General features: G+C 45.3%; 1 protein-coding gene across 1 annotated transcript in view; it reads left to right on the top strand.

Annotated features, from left to right (window-relative positions):
* LOC306743584 (cadherin-4-like) overlaps nucleotides 1-23,155 on the top strand; it is a gene marked incomplete at both ends in the record, with an annotated part of 221,234 nt that extends 198,079 nt beyond the window's left edge. Inside the window, 8 exons of the mRNA XM_079226112.1 lie at nucleotides 3,042-3,227; nucleotides 6,536-6,792; nucleotides 13,094-13,236; nucleotides 17,763-18,002; nucleotides 18,624-18,860; nucleotides 20,476-20,615; nucleotides 20,720-20,884; nucleotides 22,952-23,155. Coding sequence (XP_079082238.1) covers nucleotides 3,042-3,227; nucleotides 6,536-6,792; nucleotides 13,094-13,236; nucleotides 17,763-18,002; nucleotides 18,624-18,860; nucleotides 20,476-20,615; nucleotides 20,720-20,884; nucleotides 22,952-23,155 — 1,572 coding nt within the window. The remainder of the gene's footprint in view (nucleotides 1-3,041; nucleotides 3,228-6,535; nucleotides 6,793-13,093; nucleotides 13,237-17,762; nucleotides 18,003-18,623; nucleotides 18,861-20,475; nucleotides 20,616-20,719; nucleotides 20,885-22,951) is intronic.
* Nucleotides 23,156-24,274: the final 1,119 nt, after the last annotated feature.

The following is a 24,274-nucleotide window of genomic DNA, read 5'->3' as shown; positions in this document are numbered from 1 at the left end:
CGCAGCAGGGAAAGAAAATGGCCGACGCGGAGGAGACGGTGGGAGCGAGGGGAGAGGAAAGAGGGATGGGGAGTTGATGAGCGGACCACCATGTAGACTCCAAGACAAAAAGGGATGAGAGAACAATGGGGCGAGGAGAGGGGATGAGGGATGATTTGGTCACCGGAGCTATTTTCCACAGTGATAAAGCACAGATATGCCCCGCTGTAAATCAAAGGCCCTTCCTGACTCGGCATCCGCCTCTGATTTAAGATGCTCTACTCATGGTGGCGGTATTGATAATAGTGGCTAGCAATGGATTGATATTCCCTAACTGTACTTCCACCATGTTTAAGTGCATTTCCATCATCGCCACGGAGCGAAGTTAATACGATCATGGATATTGATGATCAACTTTAGTGGAGGTTTTGGAGCCACGATGAGCAGAGCACCTCCACCCACGCCCTTCATCAATCACCCATTTTAGTGGCGGGGAAGCATAAAAGCCATTTTGTTGAGAATGCAGGCCATTATGCAAATATTTAGTGTTTGCAATAAACCCCATAGATCTTTCAACGTGTCCCAGAAATATAAAGTTTGGGGAATTTTGTCTTTAATGCCGATGATTAATATTTCATCACGCCTATCAGAGGCTGCCCTATTTTTCAAGGCGGGCAGAGGGTGGCGCATGTGTACGGATGTGAAGGCTGCAGACATGTTTTGCATTATTTCTGTGATGCAGATAGATGGGATGAAATGAAAAATGTTACTCATCTCTTTTGTTTAGGCCTCACACAGGTGTGTGTAGAGGGGGGGGGGGGGGTTGTAGGGAGACTCACACTCATGCAGTCAGGAGCATCTCATATGCAGGACTTCCTTCAGGATCCTCTCCACAATGTCCCTATGATGAAGTTCCCTGTTACTCCTCCTCTCGCTCTCTCTCCTCCCTCCTCCCATTGCCTCTTTCAGTCTTTGCCCGCTGCCAAAATAATGACAGAAGGGTGAGAGTGTTGGCAAGAGGTGTTTTGTCAAGTGCTGCGAGAAAGCCAAGTGCACTCTGTGCCAATCACAATCAAAGCGTGTCCCTCTGGCAGTTGGGGACAAGATACAGTACCACAGAAAGAAACAACTACCTGATCAGGGGAAAGTCTCTGCTGAAAGACATCGCAGTCATACGTCAATCCCCTGTCAAAACAAACCCCTCCGCAGTATACGCTGCAATACAATACGGCATTCGGCTAATAAATCATTGAGAGTGAAAGAAAGAGACCAACCCAGAGGTTTTTTCTTTCCATGACAGACTGAAATGCTCTCCGTTCAAAATTGCACACGTTGAATCACAATCCTTTTTTGGACGACGACGCTACCAGACGTCAAAGCTCGGCGTTCTCACTCGGATAAAAGATGGGGAGTCTTAAAGAAAATAGAACAACCGCTCATTAAAGCTGAATATAGTAGCTGGCTCTGAGACAAAAACCTATTCTTCATTTTTAACATCGCCTCTAAAAATGCAACCTGTGTCGGTGTTTGAAGCTGCAAAGTTGAAAGCATGTTCTGAACTCTTCACCGTTGCAATCTAATATCACAGTTGATTTAATGTCAGTGATTTGAGGGTGCTTACCGTTCTGCTGGGGAAGTTGGTAGTTACACAGCCTTGTAAGTTCCACTGTTACTTGCAGTGAAATGTCTGAAATTAATTTGCTAAGTGATTGTACTGATGTTAGGGGGAATTAAAAAGCTGGCGTACCATGTAAGATTTCCTACGGGAAGAATAAGACTATTATAACTCGTTGCTCTGGACGCTTGTAACTCCACCCACCTTATAAAGAGCTAATGAGAGAAAGACATCCTAAACTGTGGGGTAGAATAAGAGCTGCGGTTGACCCTTCAAAGTCTCCCATCCTTTGCTTATTACTGTGTGCGGAGAGAGAAGATGCTCAAGGGCCCTCAGGAGCTCAAGAGCCATCTCTGAAGTTGTATTTCATTGAATTGGCATGGGGGAGTCCCTGAACCAAACCGCAGTAATAAACCGCTCAAGCGCACACACGCACACACACACACACGCATACACACACACACACTCCCTCTTAACATACGACAGCCTGCCTACTCATCCAATGGAGGCAGCGCATCATGGCCACCCGGACATGTCTGTTGTCTGAAGAATGTCATTGAGTCTCTGAGCAGCTCTCCTGACGCAGCCCCCTAATCTGCCCGCTGCTGTCGGCTGTTTGCTGGGTGATGCGCGGGTTGCCAGGCAGGGTATTATGGTCTGTTGGAGTGTTTGGTCTGGGGCTTTGCTCTTTGATATCCTACACTCGCATAAGCGGCTCAGCGGCTCTTCCACGCCTGTTACCCGTGTTGACACGGTAACCGTGTGATGCCACACGCCTGTTGCCTCCTCCGCATGAGGCGACGACGCGCTCACCTTCTGACCCCCGCGTAATTGCTGGAGAGTTGACGGGTTGTCCGTGTAGGTTGGGCGCCGCGGTGAAATAGTGTTTTTTTATATTGCCGCAGTCGTTGCTGTTGTTGGTTCGTCTTTGTGGGCTTTATCCCCTGAGCCTGTGCAGCTTTGATCAAGCCCCACCATAACAGACATATGACAGACAGCGGCTCACTTCTCATCAGGCTTATCAGGACAAAGCACATGTGTTTGCACAGCAATGGGGAACAACTAAAAGCCACTCGTATACACTCAAACAGCTGTTTTAACCCTCCTTTCTGTTCAGCCGCTCTCTCGTCCTTTGTCACGCTGCTGACGATGCTCGTCAAGAATGGGCACTGGGAACGCGTAAAAAAATCAGCAAGAACACTGAAACTGGAACAACGCCCTTGTGTGCATGTGCTTCCTGGTGTGCGACTGTTTACTGCTTGTTTACTACTCGGCTGTGGGGGAAAAAAAACGAAATCATTAAACTTACTCTACCTGAAAACTTGAGGGCCGACTCCAAAAAAATGAGAGATTGCCACACTCAAACGGCTCAATGGATCCCAATGGACCTCAGCGACCGTCTCAATAAAGATCACACGGTTTTATTATTTTCTTCTACTTTCTGCAGTTTTCCGGCGAGGTCCCCGAGAACCGAGTGGACGTCGTGGTGGCCAATCTCACGGTGATAGACGCCGACCAACCGCACTCGCCCAACTGGAACGCCATCTACCGGATCATCAGCGGAGACTCGTCGGGGCACTTCACCATCCGCACTGACCCGGTCAGCAACGACGGCATGGTCACCGTGGTGAAGGTAAGGCGGCGGCCGTATCCGGACATGCTCATCTTGGTACCCAGTGTCGCCCTCTTTTTCTGTTCCCCCCGTCATATCCCCTCTGGTTTAAACACAAGCAATAATAATAGACCACGAAGTTAAATGCGGAACAGGCCGGGATCTTTTTGCCTTTCACATGCCCCCTTATGTCCAAATGAGGGATTGGAGGCTGCTGCGCCCTTCAGAAAACAAGCCCGTACACTCACACACAGACTTAAACACAATGGCTGGTAAAACTGCTGTAGCAAATTAGGTATTGATTTCTCAATTACAAAGACGACGTTTTTTATACACTCATAATGTTCCCGCTGCTGTGGTAAATGACACCAACAACAAAACCATGTCTTGTAACAACCTGCTGTGTTAGTGTTCAACCTCTCAGACGCAGATTGTCCTGAGGGCGATAACCCGTTCGGGAAACGAAATAAAAAAAAAGGGAATAGACGACAGAATGGAAATCTGTGCGCTCATTCGGCTCGTATTGTGTTTATGTATGTAAATGTGTAGATGTGTCCTGTTGAGTGGCCTTCAGCGCTTGTATTTCTGTGCTCATCCATGAGTGGCTCACTATAAATGTGCTTATCGTGTCGCGTGTGTTTTGTACCATCTTGTTTATGCTCTTGACCCTGGGGACCCGTGGGTATTCTCCCCGTGCATCCGACTCCCGCAAATCACACCCCGCTTCCTACAATAATGTTTTAAAAAAAAAGAAAACAGCAAGAGCATCGCCCTGCAATTCCCACAGCACCATGAGCAATGAGCATTGGCATTTTGCTTCTCTTCATTATCTCTAGATGACTGCCTTTTATAATCCATTCCTCTCACTCCCTGATGTAAAATTCAGCAGGCAGCCCGAGCCGTGAGCCTCCATGGAGACCCATGGGAGGTTATCAGAAAATCATGAAATAAGAGACAGGACACCCCCTGGGAAGAAATGAGGAATAGACTGTCTCCGCAAGTAAACAGAGGGGGCTTCGGCTCGCTCCGGGAGAAGGAAGCTGGAACGGTTCACATCAGACTCAATATAGGTAAAGTCAAGAAGCCATAGGAAGGAGCTGCTGTACCTCGATGCTCCTATACTGCGAGTACAGAGGCATCGCATCACACTGTCACCGAAGGAATGCGTCACTCTCCCCAGGAGGGACCTGGGCTCCTCTGTAAACAAGGGCTGAGGTCTTAACCAGGACGTGTCACACATTTACGCGGCTCTCCGGGGAGTTTACGAGACGCGTTCTTCATTTTTTTGCCGCGCGGTAATAGAGCCGGTCGACAAACAAGCACGCGTATAAAAAAAAAAGACTCAAATACAGAGCCGCTTGGTTCCAACGAGTCATTAGAATATGTAAATCGCAGCTTATGATAAACGCGGAAATGGAGAGGGAGGAGGGAAGCGAGGCGGAGACAGATTTCCAGAGGATTGAGAGATGCAGGGAGGATGGATCACAATGGGGGGTCTAGAGGTGAGGAGACAGGGAGGGAGGGCGGGGGAGAACAAATTAAGTAAGACGGGAAAGAGAAGGAACGAGTGAAGCGATACAAAGAAAATGGAAGGCTCATGGGCAAAAGATGGAAGCAGTGTTGTTGACCTCTCGCCCCCGCTGGCTTCCCCCCAGGACGTGTGTGTTCGGGTGTGTGTGCATGTTTTAGTTAGCCTACAGCTAGACCCCACCCCTGTGCTCTGAATACCACAGGCTGCAGATCAAACAGCCTTGACCGTGGGTTTGTCTGCAAATGGGTTCCCGGTGCACCAACGGGCTCACACACAAACACACACACCTGCTCGTATCTACGTAGATACACACACACAAACACATTAATTCTTGCGTGCCCTTGTCAACCACACTGCCTGATTAAGAATGCTTTTTTTATTTATTTTTTATATCAGAGCTGTCCACTGATAACACTCAATGCAACATACAGATGTGCTCAAAGTCATTAACATCACCATCAAACACGGCAGACGCGAGGCGTGCAGCGGTAATCATCACCCGCCTGTTTAGAAAATGTGCCGGCAGGACCGGCAAGCACCGTATTTGTTCTCTTTTTTTTTTTCTCTCTCTCTCTCTCCTTGCTTGTTGTTGTTGTCATTTGAACCTGATCGTGTAGTCTTCATTAGGAAAGCTCGGAACTGTCACTTTGGTTTAGGCTCAGCCGGTAAAAGCCCCTGTAGAGTACACATATACACACATATACACACACACACACACACACACACACACACACGCACACACACATGCTCAAATGGCTGAGCCATGACAGCACCCTATGAATAGTCTAAGCCCTTCTACGTGTGTGTGTGTGTGTGTGTGTGTGTGTGTGTGTGTGTGTGTGTGTGTGTGTGTGTGTGTGTGTTGGTTAGTAGTTGAGAGAAAATATAGGAGGTCCATTTCATCAGGGGAACACTTGACACGACATCTGGTCATTTATCATTTCCTTTATCATCAACAACACATATTCCCCAGCCACAAAAGAGAAATATTAAAAGGGTTCACACTAGTATCAGTGTATCGTACTTAAATACATGACATGATGTGCTCATAAAAAGTAATAGGGATAATGATACTAAAAATAATAGTAATAATCAAGAAGATAATATTTTTTATTATTAGTTTCTATACCTGTAAATCCATATAAAAGACTAAAGTTTTAAAGTAAAGAATGCATTCATTTTTTTCTAAAAAAGTAAAGACACCTATTTTTCCACTGAAAAAGTAAGATGTGTAATAGGGAACTTGATACATAAAGTCAAAAACACTGCAATAAATACCATATAGATCTAGTTTATAATATCCATGTTATCATGGAGTCGGTTATTCATTTCTCTGAACTGGATTTCAATGTGTTAGTTATATTGGACACTGTACATTTTCACATTAAAGTCTCATAAAATATGTCAAAGTGACCAAGTGAAATACCAGCAATAAAGCAAATATATAATTATTCTAGTGTTATATATGACCATGGAGGGTATTGGTATAATATTGCTGATTTACACTGTGCAGGGTTTCATTAAAGCATCTATATTTTACATTCTGAGCGTACATTTAGTAGCAAACCACTATTTGCTCTGTAAAGATGAAGAGGAGTAATGTCTACCTGAGCACTTTGTGTTATCACTGTGACCAATGAGCCACCAGCAGGCATCCGCCATGTTGAGAGCCATTTAGAGGCAATCCAAATGCACCCTTTGCTCCTTTTAAGAATTGAATAATGTTGAATCTGCTTGAATTCAGTTTCACTTCCTCTTCTGTCATTCTCATCCTTCCTTCCTTCCTTGCTTCCTCCAGCCAGTAGACTTTGAGATGAACCGTGCCTTCATGCTGACGGTGATGGTGTCCAACCAGGCCCACCTCGCCAGTGGCATCCAGTCCTCGCTCCAGTCCACGGCGGGGGTCACCATTTCCGTCCAGGACGTCAACGAATCCCCTTACTTCCCCACCAACCCCAAACACATCCGCTTTGAGGAGGGCGTCCCGGCCGGCACCAGCCTGACGACCTTCTCTGCTGCCGATCCCGACCGACTACAGATGCAGCAAACAATCAGGTACTGAGTGACTGTAACATACAATCAGAGTACAGCATTGTAACCCTGATTGGGCTGATTCTGACATTTTAATAGCATGCCATTAGTTTAAAGTTCTTCTGGTCCATATGCATTACATATGGATGGTCTCTGGACCCAGAAAAGTACAGCCTGATTGAAGTCTGGCAAGCTGCATTGTAAGTGCAGGACTGGCCAAAAATCCCTCCATATGCACTAACAGCAAGCTAAAAAGACTCTTGGATAGGTTCCATGTCAGTAGTTAGGGGTCAAAGTTCAACAAGGGGACTGTATTTTGGCATCTCCAATCTCTCAAAGTCTTACTGTGGGAGGTTTATGAGCCACCAGAGAACTCTTAGTGAGGAGGGTGAGGTTAATAGGGAGCAAACGCCTCTGGGGTAATCAGAAGCGTGTGCATTCTGTAGATTTCATGAGCGCATACATGCAGGTGCACACATATACACACACACACACACACACACACACACACACACACACACACACACACACATAGGCAGCAAGATAGAGAGAGCGAGAGAGAGGGGGGAGAATAAAGAGAACAGCTGGCTCGAGACCAAACGCCTGACACAGCATTATGTCCACCTGCAGTGTTCTTTCTCTGCGCTAAGCCTCTCTGGATTTTAAATGTAAACCAACCTTTAAATGACCAGCAGGCCTTTCCTCCGTCCTGCTGTCAGCTTGACAGTAGCAGTTGACGGCATTGGGGCCTTTTCTTTTTTTCCAAACGTGGAGGTAATCTATTGCGTACACATTGCTCCGTAAACGATGTTTCAAAGAGAAAGAGCTTTAGATTAGGTGCGTTTCCACTCGTGGTCACATGTAGAATGTCCTCAGATTATAGTGCTTGTGTCGGTGTAATGTGTGACCGGCGCGGCGCTGCAATTGAGTTGATAGCAGGCCTGTGGCATTAATAAGCACCTCCCTCCACGACCCGCTCACACTCCAGCAGCCCCGTCCTTCCCATTTGCTCTTGGGAAAAGATCTGAACAAATTTACCAGCTAATTTCACAGCAAATGAGAGTAAATTGGGTGTATGTTATAATTTAGGAAGATGCCAAAGTCGCCAGCTGGGCTCTCTCTCTCACTCTCTCTCTCTCGCTCTCTCTCTCTCGTATCCTCTCTCTCCCTGTTGAATTCACTGTGACCTCTTTGGTTTCCTCCCAGTTGTGTTTCCCATGACCTGGGCAAGACTGCACGGCTTTACGCCTCGGAAATGAGTTTGCCATTCACGAGCACGCTGTGGTCTGTCACGGTCTCCTTAACACAAACACGAACCAAATCTCCTTCCTCTGCTCTCAGCAGGCGAGGAAGCAGGACTGTGTAGAGATGGCAAATCCACCACCTCATTCATTTAGACCCATCTGGATAGGATATCTATCAATCCCCCTGCTTTACACCGGTACCATATAAGGTATCTTCCCCAGACTGTTATGCAAGGACCCTAATCACAGCTGTTCGGTCCGCCTCTCGAATTCTCATTATTCTGAAGAAAAGGAAATTCAGGGACTCGTTCTTGCCAATCAGCTTAAACCCTGTGCACCTTATTCCTCTTTCAAACTAGTATTGCACAGAGCTGATCTCAGCGTGCATACATCAGAGCCCCATCAATCAAATAGTTTGCTGACGTGTCAGTTTGCATGGGGGAGACGTTTGGATATGACACCGCAGTCTGAGCTACATGTAATTTATGGCGCATGTCTTTGCATTTGACAAAGAGCTGTATGTCTTTGTAAATGGATGCTGGAGACACATAAAGAGAAGAGTGACAAGGAGAAGATTTAGAGGGTGCGGTAAAAGTCGAAAAGTGAAGAAGAAGGGAAAAAAAAGACCTCAGGGATGGTGGAGGGATGGAGGAAAGAACCCGAGGATGGCGAGCTGACTCCGGGGTCAAGGTTTGAACTTGAGAGGCGCTCATCAACACAGGGACAGACTGGCAGTGGGCTGTTGGGATTCGGGGGGAGGCGATGTGGACAGGGAGACGAGGAGGGAGAGTGAGGAGAGTGAGGCATCATGCATCACCTGGCAGACACCCGGCCAGTGAGGTCGAGACGTGGAACTGGAGACACTGGCATAAGTGATTACCCAAACCGCCTTGGCTAAGCTCGAGACATGCATTTTTCATCCTCAGGGTCAGGGGTTTGAAAAATAAATGTCATACCTCTCTCCGCTGCTTGCTGAGATCACTAACCCGCCATGCCTAATCACACATCCGGCCGCACTCGCACACCAACCAAGTCCCAAATGAGAGAAACCTTCAGGTGCCGGAGAGCTCAGGAAAGAATTGGAAATAAGCCACGGGAAAGGAATAATTAAACTTTCACACAAAATATAACATTTAAACCAGATTCATTTTTATTCGAGAGGAGTACTAGAGTAAGGATGTACTGTTTACCTTCGGCAAATTGGCAAAGCACTTCATTAAAAGTTAGCGATGGGGACTGTGCAATTGTCCACAGTGACATTGTTGACAGTAGGGACGTGTAAACAAAAACAGTGGGATTTGTATAATCATAATTCTGGCCGGAGTAGCGCCATCATTCCCACAGTGCTATCGGATAAAAGTGAAGGAAGCGAAAATTACTGTTTGTTCTGACCTTAACTTTTCTGGAGTTTAATAACCCGTTAAGCCCCGTTAAGCACCAAGGCATTTTTTAGGGTTTAGCTCGAAATAGCATACCCAAACTAAAAAGGGTGTATCTCTGCAACCATAAGGGCTATTTGAATCATTTTGGTGTTATAATAAAGGCAACCCTTGTGAGCTTTTGGTCAGATGTGTAAATATTAGTATATATGTTGCTGGCTAAGAGTAAATAAAGATTGAAACACAGAACAAATAGAAGTTTCAGGTCCGCCTATAGAAAAAAGCACTTTCAGGATGATTATCTCCTTGAAATGATGCTTCACTAAGCCCTGAAGCTCTCCCAAATCATAGCACAATATGTGAACAGTCTCTCTGCACTGTTTTCACTTGAAAAAGTGAAGCAGAACAAAGTCAGATAAGGTAAAGTACAGAGAGAATTCAGGCGAGGTTTCCAAAATTTGCATTTCGGCACATTTGCGCATATTTTCGCGCATCTGTGACATTTGAATTTTTTCTTGTAGCAAACCTTATATTTCACTTTCATATGACTTATGATGTTCAATAAACTTGTATCAGTGTGGATTTACTGGGGGAAATGCATTAAAAAAATAAAATAAAAAAAAGTTTCAAAATTTGCTGACTCAGAGATTTATGTTGCTGTGTTCTTTGGTTCGTATCTCGGTGATATTTGTCTTTTTCGGCTGCTAGTTCCGGAAACATGCAGAGTGGGCTGACTCGTGACAAAATTATAACTATTTTAATTTAATAATTATTTTTAGTTTGAGTTGTGTTGAAATGGCTGACTAATTATTGTAGCCCAGGTTCTCTTGTTTAATTTGATGTGTAGCATCAATATATTTGTTCATGATTATTGTAATGTTTTACACAGTTTAAATAAATTTCTAAAAAAGGACCTATATAAGTCCATACGGGGCTTAAAGTACCGGCTCTCATAACGCAGAGGGTTGTCTATTCAGGGAGTTGGAAGTTAGCTTCCCTGCAAAGACTGTTCATTCAGGACTTCATTGATTCATTTGGGGTTGTTACATATGCACTAAAAGCTTCTTGGGAGACTTAATTAAAGTGAAGTGGTGGACAGAGCTCTCTGCTTTGTGAACAGAACTTTTGGGTTTGGGCTTTTATCATCAGAGAGCCTCACGGGACAGAAAAGGTTTGTATTTTATATTCTATACTTTTCCTATTTTTTGGCATTCAGTTCAGGGAAATGTAGTTATGCACGTTCTAGCAGAAAGTTGGACTAGAAGATAGATTCCACTCTCATGTCTGTACACTAAATATGAAGCATGGAGCCAGCATACAATTAGCATAGCTTAGCAAAAAGACTGGGAAGCAAGGGGAAACGGCTGGCCTGGCTCTGTCAAGGAAGGAAAAGAAAAAAGAAAAAAGAATCCACTGATTGTACCAACACCTCTTAAGCTAATTAACACATAACATGTCAGGTGAAGTGAAAACAGCAAGTTGTGGTTTCACGGTGAGTTATGTGGCGAGCTGTTTGCACCAGTGTCTTGTCACTGTGAGGCTGCCAGGCAATTAGCAGACTCCAGGCTCCAGTCTGTGGACGGATTAAATAAACAGGATACAGTATGCCGAGTTCATTATCTACCTTTAAATGGGCTGTAGGCAGATTCTTTAAACTTCACTCCTGCTCCCCATCGTAATGCTAAGGTAATTGTCTGCTGACCCAAGATTCATATTTAAGGTAAATACCGTAAACGTCAGGTTACGAGCCCCGCTACTACCTTCGGTCAGTGTCCCTGTTAGCTCCCCGCTGTAGCCAGCTGGGGCTCCTGCTAGCGCTTCGTTACTTCCCCGTTAGCTCCCCGAAAACCACCGAAGGTAGCAGGACCAGGTTCGACACCCGACTTGGGCAGAGGGGACGCGGGCAGTAGCAGCAGCGCTAGCAGCTAGCTAGCTTGCTACATCGGGGACACTGACCGGCTGTAGGAGCGGCTTGTAACCCGACGTTTACGGTATAGAGTGTGCTATCAATCTCCTCATCCAACTCTTGAAAAGAAAGCCTAAAATGTGATTTCACTATTAATTTTTTTGTATTATACAGGGTGTATATGGAACAATGTTTTGGGTATTTCGGTGACTTGACCCTTTAATTTGCGTATGCTCAGTAAAAAGTGGAGCAGTTGGTCTGTCCTCCACTGGAAAGACACAAAAAAAACACAACGAGATCATTCTCTCAGTAGACAGGCAGTGTTAGTTTGCCATGGCCGAGCCAATGGAGTTGCAGATGGTCACAGAATTGATAGCAGTCGGTATCAAGTCCGCCCTAATGAGGATATTAAAACCAGATCATACAGCCATGCTGCTTCTTCCGAATGTCACCTGTCCCGCTCTCTCCTTCTCCTCCCACCCACTCCTGATCATATTCCCTCGCTCTTTCATCCCACCCTCCCACTGCGGTGGACTCACTGTAGTCCTGGAGGTGATTTCACAGTCCGCCAGTTAGTGGCGGTGGGCTTGGCTAGCCTGTGTGAAACCGTCTAGAGTGTGGGAATGTCATTCCTGTGATCCCCTTCCCCGCACTGCGCTACGCCTGGGATCATGCCTACTGCCTGCTGGGAAAATCCCACCTCCCTCACTGCAGGAGAGAGATTACGCTCCCTTCCCCCGCACCCTCCTTACCGCCACCTTCCAGGCTTCCACTCTACTCCAATGCGAGTAAATGTACATGCAGTATTTAATCAAACATAAATAAACTGGCGGTAAGTACACTGCAATTTAATACATATAAAAAGCAAGGTTAAGGTCAAGTCCATTTCAATTCCGATGGATTTAAAAGCCGTGTTTGCCACATAACATGGCTTTATTGCCCAGGATGACATTCAGTGAATGCAATCGGATTGATGGAGAAACCTCGTTGTGCAGGGCCACGGCGTCACATGTCCACAGATGGTGTTTTCACGGGGGAGAAAGGTGCCACTCGATGAATTCTGCATCACAAAGGGAATGAGACGAGGATGGGAAGATGAAGGCGGGAGGGGGATAAGAAAATGTATGAATAGGCGGCATAGGCCACGAGATCTGATAGACTTGAAAGTGCGGACCGAGCCCGAAAGCGGCGAGAAACAAGAAGAGTTAGATCAGAGCGAGATTGGAATTCAATCCCGGAGATGATCCCCTGTTCCTTCCTTGCCCTTTATCCCGGGGGATGTTTCCACCTGCTACCACACCCAGTTTCCTGTTTGACGATCGGTACCAAGATCCTATCATCATCCCGCCTCCGCCCTACGCACGGCTTCCCCATGCAGACACTGTGACATTTGCAAACATACAAGCACTAAAATAGGCGTGTAAATAACCCTGCCGGGCCGCTTCGCCCTCTCCAACATGAAGCAAACACTTCCTGGAACGTGCACATGCAACACACACCGAGGCAGCTGCAGCCGTGCTTAACTATGGAGGTAATTGACTTCAATGCCTGGTACGCAGGAGTGAAAAATGAGGTGAAATTGACTGTAAGCTGCAGGCTCTGGAGGAGAAGTCAATGAAGAATTAAACTGTGTGAAGGTCAGGATGTGTGTGTGTGTGTGTGTGTATGTGTGTGTGTGTGTGTGTGCAGCCAATCTTTGCATGCACGGACGCATAAGGAGAAAATCTTCAATTGCTCGCAAACACGGAAGCGCCCGGCGCCGACTCCTCTATCAATTTGTCCTTGTGTGTCTTTAGGTATTCAAAGCTGAACGACCCGGCAAAGTGGTTGTCCATCAACAGAACCAACGGACAGATCGTAACCACGGCGATGCTCGATCGGGAGTCTGTCTACGTCAAGAACAATATATATGAGGCCACGTTCCTGGCCACAGACAATGGTAAGCGTTTGTTATTGGAGTGATCAATGTTGCTGCTTCCCACTCTTTGTTGTCCTCATTCCACAAGGTTTGGCATTCATTGCACAGATTTTACAGCCCAAAAGATATTTAAAAATGTTATAAATTACATTACTATTGTTGTAACAATACAGATATAAGTGGATTGACTGTTTTACAAAAAAAGATGCATCGTATTATCAACATATTTCACATTTAAGCCATGACAGTCACTTTAGGTCACCTGTTGAATGCCAAGATTTGAATCATTGTTGGGAAAATGCGTCGGAAAATACACGTCAGAGTCAAAATGTCGCTCACTGTTCGATGAGAATGAAGACATTTGTGTGGATTTGGAGGGATATAAGGACACGGAGGCTCTGCTGCATTCAAGTGCAGTGCAGCTGGGGGAGAGTTAGAGAAAATCCTGGATTCACACAACCTGGTCACACTCGTGATCCTCTCCTCTCATCCTCCTTATCTTCTGTCCATGACTGCCTTCTCTCTCTCCCTCGCTCACAATGTGGCACATATATTTGTTCTGCCTCAAAAGTTGGAACTCAAGTTTGACTGAGCACAAACTCAATCAGAGCAAACAAATAAGTTCCCTTCTTCTCAAGCGGAAGTGAGTTATTTTTGCTCAAGTAGAAAGGGTATGTTTTTTATTTTTTCCCCTCCTCCCCAAATTGCCTTATCAGTGACGTGCAGCGCACTGGTGTGTTTACATTGGGTTGAGCTGGCTTTGAAACATTGGGCTATTTATAGGTGTGAAGAATGATCTCATCCCAAACACATTAATGTGAGCCTAAGTGTGTGTTTCTGTACTTTTATTTCATTTTGCCGATGATTGACAATATCAGACACCAAGGAAGAGGCAGCGGGATTAGAGGTCGACTCGCTCTCGTTGTTTGAACTTCACAAACATCTCATTTCGTTTCCTGGACTTTATTTTCATTTGAATAAACCTTTCCTACTTCCTTGAATAACAAGGAGCTTTTTCCGTCATCTGACCTCTGTTAAGTGCACAGTTTAGAGCTGCATGTCACTGCAATGTTTGTTGGATATTTGGAACTGTTGGAAGTCCAAAAAGTTAGTGTGTGTGTGTGTAATGCATCTTTGTGTGCGCATCAGTCTGACGATGTGGGTGTTGCTGGAGTGCCAGCTGTCTTAACGTGAGAGGGATTATGGTAAGAGGTGCTGCGAAATAGTGATGATAGTGGGACGGGACATGGAGAGGTGGTGACAGCATGGCGAGGAGCACACTCGCATCGCGACCACGTTTTCTACGTCGGCCCCCGACACGATCTGAGACCCTCGTGACGCACAATCACCGATGGTTTTGTTTGTGGTTGTATGTGCTCTCCAAAGAACATGTGGTCGCTTTGCTACAAGTCTTTTCACCGCGGCTCAGAGATGTGAGGCCCATCCAAAAAAAAAGAAGGGGAAAAAATGGAGTTAATACAAATCCTTTTGAGGAATTTACACAAACATAATTATTTATTTAGTTGGTTAAAACCCACATAATTCTCCTATCAGCTGTGGCAAGCTGCTTCCACATGTCCCCCATACATGACTGGGATTAACAAAGCTGCAGGATGGGAAAGCCTCCGAATGTGTGTGTGTGTGTGTCTGTGTGTGTGTGTGTGTGTGTGTGTGTGTGTGTATGGTTCATTATGTATGTGTTAAATTTGCATTTAATACTGTACATTAAATGTTTTTGTGTGTGTGTTTATGGTTCATTTTACTGTACATTAAATATGTTGTTGTGTCTAAGTGACTAATAAGGACAAAAGTATTTGAGATGTGTTCAGTATTGAGGGGCAATGCCGTAACCTGCGGGAGTTCCTCATCCCTATACCCTGGCTCAAATAAACCTCATCCACTGTCCTCTAAATAAAAAGCCGTGACATTGAAAATGTATAACACTAGGTTACACTTTCTATACGCCCGACTGGCACTGGCGTTCCCACCGCTGTCTTCCGGCAACCCTAAAGGTCCAGGTTTAAAAATACAGCGTTTCTCCTTTAAATATTCATATAACATCCGTGCATAACGCCACTTGTGATCAAATTGTTGGATAATATTGAAATACTGACAATCAAATAAAATGTTCCTCTGCACATGCGTAGATAAACCCGGCATTAGGCATATATGTCCGCGGTAAAGCAGCATGCTGTAGAACGACGTGGCTATATATATATATAGTTTATCATCCCAACATGCAACCTGCTCCTTTGCTCGTTAGCTCAACGTTTCAAATGCTGTTGCGCAATCTCAATGCCGCGTGACCGTGACGTCACATCCCGGGCCGCGGTGCGGGTCGTGGGTTTAACTTTGCAGACCTGTGTGTGAGCTGACTGCCCCCCGCTGACAATACACTGCAACACACACTGTGCACCCGTGGAAAAGGTGCCGCTTTCTCGTGGAAAGGTGCTACCGCTACACATCATTTGGCAGCTGTTAGTCTTTTCTTTTTTGTGTGTGAATAGTCTAGTTCAAAACAAAACTAACCATGAAGGGCAGGAAGTGGATTATCTTTAAAGTGACTATTTGATTCATCTCGACTGTAAAACCTTGACCCGACTGGTCTTCTGCACAAAGGCTTTAGAGAAATCTGCAGACTTCTTTTCAGTTGTGTTGTGTTTTTCTGAAACTCTTTGCACTCTTTATTGTGAGACTAGTGAACCACATCCATCGCTGATCCCTCGATTGGTCTTGAATCAGTGGAACTTTATTAAGTCATCATCTGCTATACCAAATCGTAGTATTACCCGTCAGATCCAACTGTCTCCCTTACAGCCCCCGTCTTTAACTGTGTCTCACTCTCCTGGTGGCAAATGTCTTGCTCTGTTGCCATGTTTAATTGGCAGATCTGTCAGCTTTGCATAAATCTTTGTAAATTACATCGCCCTTATCTCCTCCCGGGGATGGGCCTTGGGGTCGCTTGATTCCATCCAATGGCTCAGCCAGTGGGGCATGGCGGGGAAATGACTCGTAATTGGAGGCAGCTAAGGGTCGTCACCCCCTGACACACACTCAATAAACAGCTCGGAGCTTTATACGGCTAAGCGCCCTCTTTTTTTGACTTCAGATTCCTCTGTGCCACATTTTCATACTTCACGTACACAATCATGCCCCCTCCACAATCTACTATCTCGCTCTGATTCTTTTAAGTGTCTATTCTTTACTCCCAATTCTCTATAAATGCTGTAGCTGATGGTCTGTTGCTCTGTTCAATCAATGCAAAGGGCTTCAGGAGTGTGTCTGCAGATGAGGTGTGTGTCTGTGTGCATCAGTGCATGTTATTACAGTCCAGGGCTGACGATATTGTAGTGAGGCAGCACCTGCAATGCCTGCCAACTGTAGCGTCGGATCAAATTTCTCCAGTTGCCGTAATAATTTGCACAAACGTACAAAAACGGGCGGCGCTCGCGCGGCATCGGTGCAAAGTCGATCGTTAATCTGAGAGAATATCGTTGCGTTTATTAGCTGCCTAATTAGCAGCGCCTGTATGTATCGTATATAGATAATAAACCTCGCCTCTGCTAAAGCAACTGCGTGTTGTGAGCCAGTTTCACTTATAGGGCAATTTAATCGCATTTAGTTACAAATTAAACTATTAATTAAAAACAGCGGGTCCACTAACTTTAAACTACTGAGCGGTGAGAGCGGACGGAAAAATGTGCTGAATCCGACACTCCATCACAGAATCCTGGATGTAATGAATGTATATTGTCTCTGTTAAATATACAAAATACATTATGCAATTCGCTGTTAAAGTCTGCAACGTCGTAACCGCCTTCGCGCCGAAGAAATCATTATCCAGAGTGATTGATCGTGTGTGTGAGCAGGGGGGATTTTACATGTAGGCATTTACAGAGGCGAGCATGCAGCGGAGATATATATATATATATATATATGCTCAACGCGCGTGCACGGAGGCAGACAGACTGTGCACGTGTGTTTATGCGATGATGTATTTGAGAATGCATGCACCACAGCGAGAACGCCCTGTTCACCTTTTCAGACATTGCATTGTTAATATTGCAGGCGGACTCGCCTTTATCTACAGAATGGTAGACGGCTCTCCCAGTTGTGTGTAAATACGCACCGACAAGGACTTGTTTGATTGTGTTACAGTCATCATTATTGTTCCTCAGCCGTCTCCAGGCGGTCGGACGTGCCGGGCCTGCATCTGGATCGACTCCGATGGGTTTGATTTTGGCTCTGAGGCTAAACGAGGAGCCGGGAAGCACAACTGTCAAAAGTATTCCTGTCAAGGGCAGATATTCTCCTCTGCTTCTGCAGCATCCGTACCTCTAACAGTGTGAATAGAGCTCCTTCCATCTATTCTCTTTCCTTTTTGTCTTTCTTTTTTTGGGGGTTCTGTTTCATTACTTGCCTCCCCCTCTGTCGGGCCTTCAGCTCCCGTCCCTCTCGCCTCTCGATCATCGCTTTCACAGCGTACACATCTTCCCTCGTCATCTTTTTCCTCCCATCATGATGCTATTTTCTCTCTTTGCTCCCAGGCTTTCCCGAAGCCAGCGGAACCGGCACGCTGCAGATCTATCTGATAGACATTAATGACAACCCGCCGGCGCTCATACCCAGAGAGTCTCAGATCTGTGAGCGGGTGAACAAGAACGTCCACGGTGTGAACATCACGGCCGGCGACGCCGACACCGACCCCAACGCCGGACCCTTCGTCTTCGAGCTGCCCAACTTTCCCAACAGCATCCGCCGCAACTGGACGATTTCTCGGATCAGCGGTGAGGACGCGTCAGCGTAGAACAACAGCACTAGAGAGCATGTGAACGTTCATTAATGAGCAGTGCATGGAGTGCTACTGTATATATATATATTATATATGCATACACGTCTTTACCAGTTATTTCATTTACTAACCGACCAAAATCTCATCAGATGCTTCATTATAAAGCTGCTCACATATTTCTTGCCCATATGTAGTATAAAGTACATTATACTGAATAATTAGGAATGGAAGTAGTACTGTGTAATTGTTCAATATGATCAACTTTTAGTGGATTAGTATGATGTTACGATCATATTTGACCATGTTCTTTTTTTTCTAACAAAATACTTTAAAGCACAATGTCATTTAAAACCAAGAAAATGTGTTTCTGACTAAAAGCTTTTAGATAATGAACGCATAATAATGCAATGTAGATATCGTGTAAATTGATAATGGGAAGAAAAAAACATTCAAATTAATACCATGATATTGACTTCAATCATGTCTATGTGGAAGCAATTTCTAAGAATTTGTTCAGAAGTAGCTATTCTGAGAACGTATTCTGGAGTATTATATTGATAAATGTGGTCACAAGGTGCATTTTATAACTCCTCCCTTTCCTCCTCGGCCTGCACAGGTGACTACGCTCGTCTCGGGCTGCGGTACCAGATATACCTGGAGCCGGGCGTGTACGAGGTCCCCGTAATCGTGTCGGACTCGGGGAACCCCCCGTTGTCCAACAGGTCGGTCATCAAAATCAAGGTGTGTCCCTGCGACGAACACGGCGACTGCACCACCCTCGGGGCCGTGGCGGCCGCCGGCCTGGGAACCGGAGCCATCATCTCCATCCTCATGTGCATCATCATCCTCCTCAGTGAGTATACGAGCGGCTCACGTGGCGTTCACACACCCACATACATACATACATACATACATGCATACACACATACATACATACATACATACATACATACATACATACATACATATATACATACATACATACATACATACATATATACATACATACATACATACATGCATGCATGCATACATACATGCATACATACATACATATATACATACATACATACATACATACATACATACATATATACATACATACATACATGCATGCATGCATACATACATGCATACATACATACAGCAAAAGAAAAGTTAAAGCTGCCTGTGATTTGCTGCTCAGGGCGCCATCATTAAACATTCACCAGGCTGCAGTACGGCAACATGAACAATAGTTTTGTATTATGGATTGATGCCTCAACTGCTGGCATCTTCTCCAGCATCTCTTGACAAGGAGGTTTCTGTCTTCTTTTTCTGGTGGGGTAAATATCTGCTGCTATCTGTCTGCCGGTGATTCATGCCGCTGGCTTCCCTCGTCGCTGTGGGCCGCGCTGCTCATACATATAGATGTATAGACAAAGTGGTGAAGACAAATTCACGCACCGCTGTAGGGTTTCCCCAGCATATTTAAAAATGTTGGATGTTACGTAGTGTGTTAGACATGCTTTTCAATATTGTGACTGGAAAAGGTCATAGGATTTTGAGATAAAGTTGATATTATAATTCAAGAATAAAACAGTCCTTTATTATAATTTACGAATTCAAAGTTGAACAATACTTTATAAATTTACAATTTGTCTTAATAATAGTCATAACAATTGCAACTTAATTCTCCTGGGGATCCAAGCATAAAGATATCAACCTTATCTCAAACAAGTACTCCAGGGAGTTTGCACCAATCAGAGCACCGTGTTAGATTGCATTTTATTTATAAAAAAAATGCAAATTTGAAAGCTCCAGGGCAGCCAGATTACTTAGAGATTTAGAGTAATATAAATATAAACATTTACATATGCATCAAAACCGTTACATATGAATTCAACTGAAATAATTATCTTTTGATCTGCAAAAATACATATATATATATATATATATATATATATATATATATATATATATATATATATATATTTTCTTAATCAATATGTTTCCTGAAATCGTCTCACACAACAGATGCGCTCTCGTTTTACTCTGCAGATGTCTGCACCGCCTCCACTGCGTCTCACTCTGACTTGAAGCGTTTATTGAGACTTCCGAGAACATTTCTTTTTACAATAAGCCCGTAAACATGAGGTATGAAGTCCAATAAAAAGGCACGGAACAACTGTGTCTCTGGCCAAAGAGCGGCGGCAATGCAGTCAGCTGTGTGTGTGTGTGTGTGTGTGTGTGTGTGTGTGTGTGTGTGTGTGTGTGTGTGTAGTCCCGTTAGCCGTTAGCCAAACACAACGTCCAATACAATAAAAGTGAGCAAACTGTTTTCCCCACAGACATACTGTCTATGGTTTCCCTCTATGTCTTTGGCTGATGACATTTTGTACAGAATGGATGTAAACTGCAAGGGTTACGTGTTCAGATTTTTTGCAGTGTTCATGTGTGTGTGTGTGTGTGTTTGTGTGTGTGTGCAGGCATGGTGCTGCTGTTCGTGGTGTGGATCAAGCGCAGAGAGAAGGAGCGACACACCAAGCAGCTGCTTATTGACCCGGAAGACGACGTCAGAGACAACATCCTCAAATACGATGAAGAGGGAGGAGGAGAGGAAGACCAGGTGAGATCCTGAGAGACATGCACACCCACACACACACACGCACACACACATCTATGTTGACCTTTCGCGCCAACTTCCATCTGCTTGCCTGCGTGGGCGTGTAGGACTACGACCTGAGCCAGCTGCAGCAGCCGGACTCCTTGGAGCACATCATCAGCAAGCCGCCTGGCGTCCGCCGGGTGGACGAACGTCCCATCATCCCGGAGTCCCAGTACCCGATCAGGCCGGTCGTGCCGCACCCCGGAGACATCGGGGACTTCATCCACGAGGTGAGTTCACACACAGCGGACGTCTCGGACCTTTTTGTTTTCCTCTCGCTCCCACTTCCCATCGATCTGACGTGTAATGTGATTACTCATTTCTGGATGCTGTTCAATATGTACACTCCAGTATGGTGATGGGGGCAGCAGAGACTTTTGTTTTACAGTACAGCTGCTCTCATGGCGGCAGCTTTATTCACACACACACACACACACACACACACAACTCCAGCGTTGGCACACTGATGCGAGAAAATGCTGATTGACAGACTCGTGACAACACGTTCACACTCGAGAGGTGTTGGCAGCTGTTCAGCTTTGATCCATCCAGCCTTGACTCTCTCTCTCTCTTTCTCTCTCTCTCTCTCTCTCTCTCCATCTTTCTCTCTCCCCGCTCACACATGTACTCACCTGATCTCGCTCCAGCAGTCTGGTAAAACACAAACACAGCAAACACTCCTGCCTCGCACTGCACCCCTGGGGGTTGAGGCTTCTCAGCTTTCTGTCCGTAGCATCTCTCCTGTATTTTGATAAAGGGGATGAAGTCCACTCTCTTCACCCGCAGAACCTTCCGGTTATTGGCCCTCATTTGTCATTCTAGGAAACAAGTGTGGGGTTTGCACCCCGGCGGGAAAAGATACAGGTCTCTTTTTGATGGTTTTGTAGAAATTCAATGAATCTAATGCTCTTACCATGAAAAAAAGGATCGTATTAAGCCCGTCCAATCATTTCATTTGCGTGTATTCTGCATGTGCACTTATTGCTTGTCACTGGAATCTTCCACAAGCTACTAGCATAACAGCTGTGAGTTGTGCTTACATCCATAATGATCATTTTGGGGGCGTGGCTTCCGAGAGAGGCCTGAAGTACAGACTTGCTGACTTTCTTGCTAGATTAATCCGCTTTTGGAGACATTGCTGCTCGCTACTTTTCGTGTAAAATATTTTTTCGGTTGGATGATTTAAAAAGAATCTTGCGTACGTATTTACCCTGCCTTTAATGAAGCAGTAACAAGATATTAAAGAATAGGGTTTCATCACACATTGCTGAATCAAATTCAGACGTGGCCAACCCGTCCCGTTATGTTTTAATACACAAATATGTGTGTAAACTCTACATGTACTACATAATACATTTTGGAGGCGTGTGCCATTGTTTCTGATGCTGTTTGTGTTGACCTGTGTGTGTTTGGTTTGTGTCTCTGTGTCTGTACTCTCTTGCAAAAGGGATCCTGACCTGATTAGATGATGGAGCTTTACCATAGGAACATGGCCTTATGAGGCCTGTAGTGTTTGAACCATTTATTCAACATTCACTTAAAGAAGCTTTTGAATAATTCATTTTTAGAACTCAAGTATGGTGACAAAACATTGCAGGATCCGCTGTTATTGGATTCAACTTTATGAAACGAAATGCAGTTGTGCTTTTGTCCCAGAGTATGAGGACAATACAACCATATTATGTTTTCCCAATAGGTTTTTTATGTGTCATAATTTAACGGTATTTGTTTTTCAAACCGACATGAGACTGAACAAAGGGCTGAACTAGTGGCAGAAAGCACAATTCTGAGCTACTTGGGCATCACCATTATATGCCATTATATGCCATTATATTACCATATACTTCATACCTCTACTATCAACTAGTATTGTACTTTTTACACTAGAAGTAGAATAATCAAACGTTAGATACAAATATCAGCTTATAAAATAGTATGCATTGTTCTAGAGTAAACTACCCACCAGTGCCTCTGGCTCTGAAGGAAATGACACTGATGATGATGTCACAGTGATGTCATCAGGGTTTTTCTCCAGCTTGGACTCGTAGACATTCATAACAAAAAGAAAGACATTGGGCATTAACAGGAAAGGACGGTAGAATAGTTCGCAGTCAAAGTGTCCTTTCATGTATGTATGTAAAATATATGTAATATGACGAACGTATAGGAATAAAGTTATAAAGTTGGAAGGAATAGATGCTTTCCGTTGCATCATGGGAAACGTTGGGTCTCTTTTCCACCAACCTGCAGGCGTGTGAGTGCTGACCGCTGCCTTTCCTCCTCCTTGTCCCGTTTAGGGTCTGCGAGCGGCGGACAACGACCCCACGGCGCCCCCCTACGACTCCCTGCTGGTGTTTGACTACGAGGGCAGCGGCTCCACCGCCGGCTCCGTCAGCTCCCTCAACTCGTCCAGCTCGGGGGACCAGGACTATGACTACCTCAACGACTGGGGCCCCCGCTTCAAGAAGCTGGCCGACATGTACGGAGGAGGGGATGATTAGATCTGACCAGCCACACACACATACACACACACAGAAACACGCACACACACACACACACACACACACACGCCCTCGTCCCGTCAGCTGGCCTGCCATGCCCTGTCCCTGTAACAGTGGGGCTCGTACACCCTTATTGAACACAAGTCAACGAGGACTTGTCCACACTGACCACCTGACTGACCAACCAACCAATCAAGTTACCCACCACAGAGGGCCGGTGTCGTGAGTCCGTTTCGGGACCGTCTCCTGCTCTGGGACTGAAACGGAAGATGTGAAACTGCAGGCTTCTCATAGTTTGTATTTTCAAGTGCTTGTGCTGTTTTTTTTTGTTTTTTTTTCCTTCTTCATTTTAACGTTTTGTGCTAGATGTAGGTTTTTTCCTTCTTAGTCGCAGTTTTTTGTTTTTCCTTTTCAGTTCGTGTGGCTTTATTTTATTTTTTTCGTCACCAGTCCAGCCGTTCCCCCGTCCCCCCCCTCCCCCGAGGGTTTTCACTTTTCCCTCGCCTGCCGCTCTGCAGAAGCTTTAGGTTGAGCCGCTCGCTTTGTCTGAGGGGGAACAAAGGGGAGACGGAAAGAAGAACACAGATATGAAAGCCCTTCCTGCACGGAGGGCCCTGGTTTATTCTTTCTTGAACTTGAATTACTTAGAACAGAAGCACTGTTGTCTAAAAAGTGCCTTCAGTGGTGCGTATTATAGCAGACTCCCGCTAACTCAGGATTGGTTGCCATTTCTCTGGGCTCACATGCCTCCATATGACCCCTGACCCTTTAACTCAGACCCCTTCCCTCGTCATTTCGATGGTCCCTGCAGGGCCGGTGCCCGTTTCAGAGGGGCGTCGTCGTGCTGTACATAGGCCCGCAGTGCGTCTGTGAGTTACGGACACATCATTCATTTTTCAAGTCAGGCATGTCTGTGCTCCTCGATCACAGCCAACTTGAATGGGATTACTGAGATCACAAAAATACATAATGGGACTGTCGTATAGAAGAAATGCATCGCGTGTCTTTGTTTATCGTGGCTTCCATAGCAGCTGTGTTTGTTTTGAGCTCTCAGTATTTGCACAAAACTTGACACGGCTTTTGAAGATTGACAAGTTGCGCGCGTTACCTCTCTAATGT

This window comes from Taurulus bubalis, assembly GCF_910589615.1.
Source record: "Taurulus bubalis genome assembly, chromosome: 11".
NCBI classification, from domain to species: domain Eukaryota; kingdom Metazoa; phylum Chordata; class Actinopteri; order Perciformes; family Cottidae; genus Taurulus; species Taurulus bubalis.
Note: the sequence above shows the minus strand (reverse complement) of the source record. Positions and strands in the feature narration are given on the sequence as shown.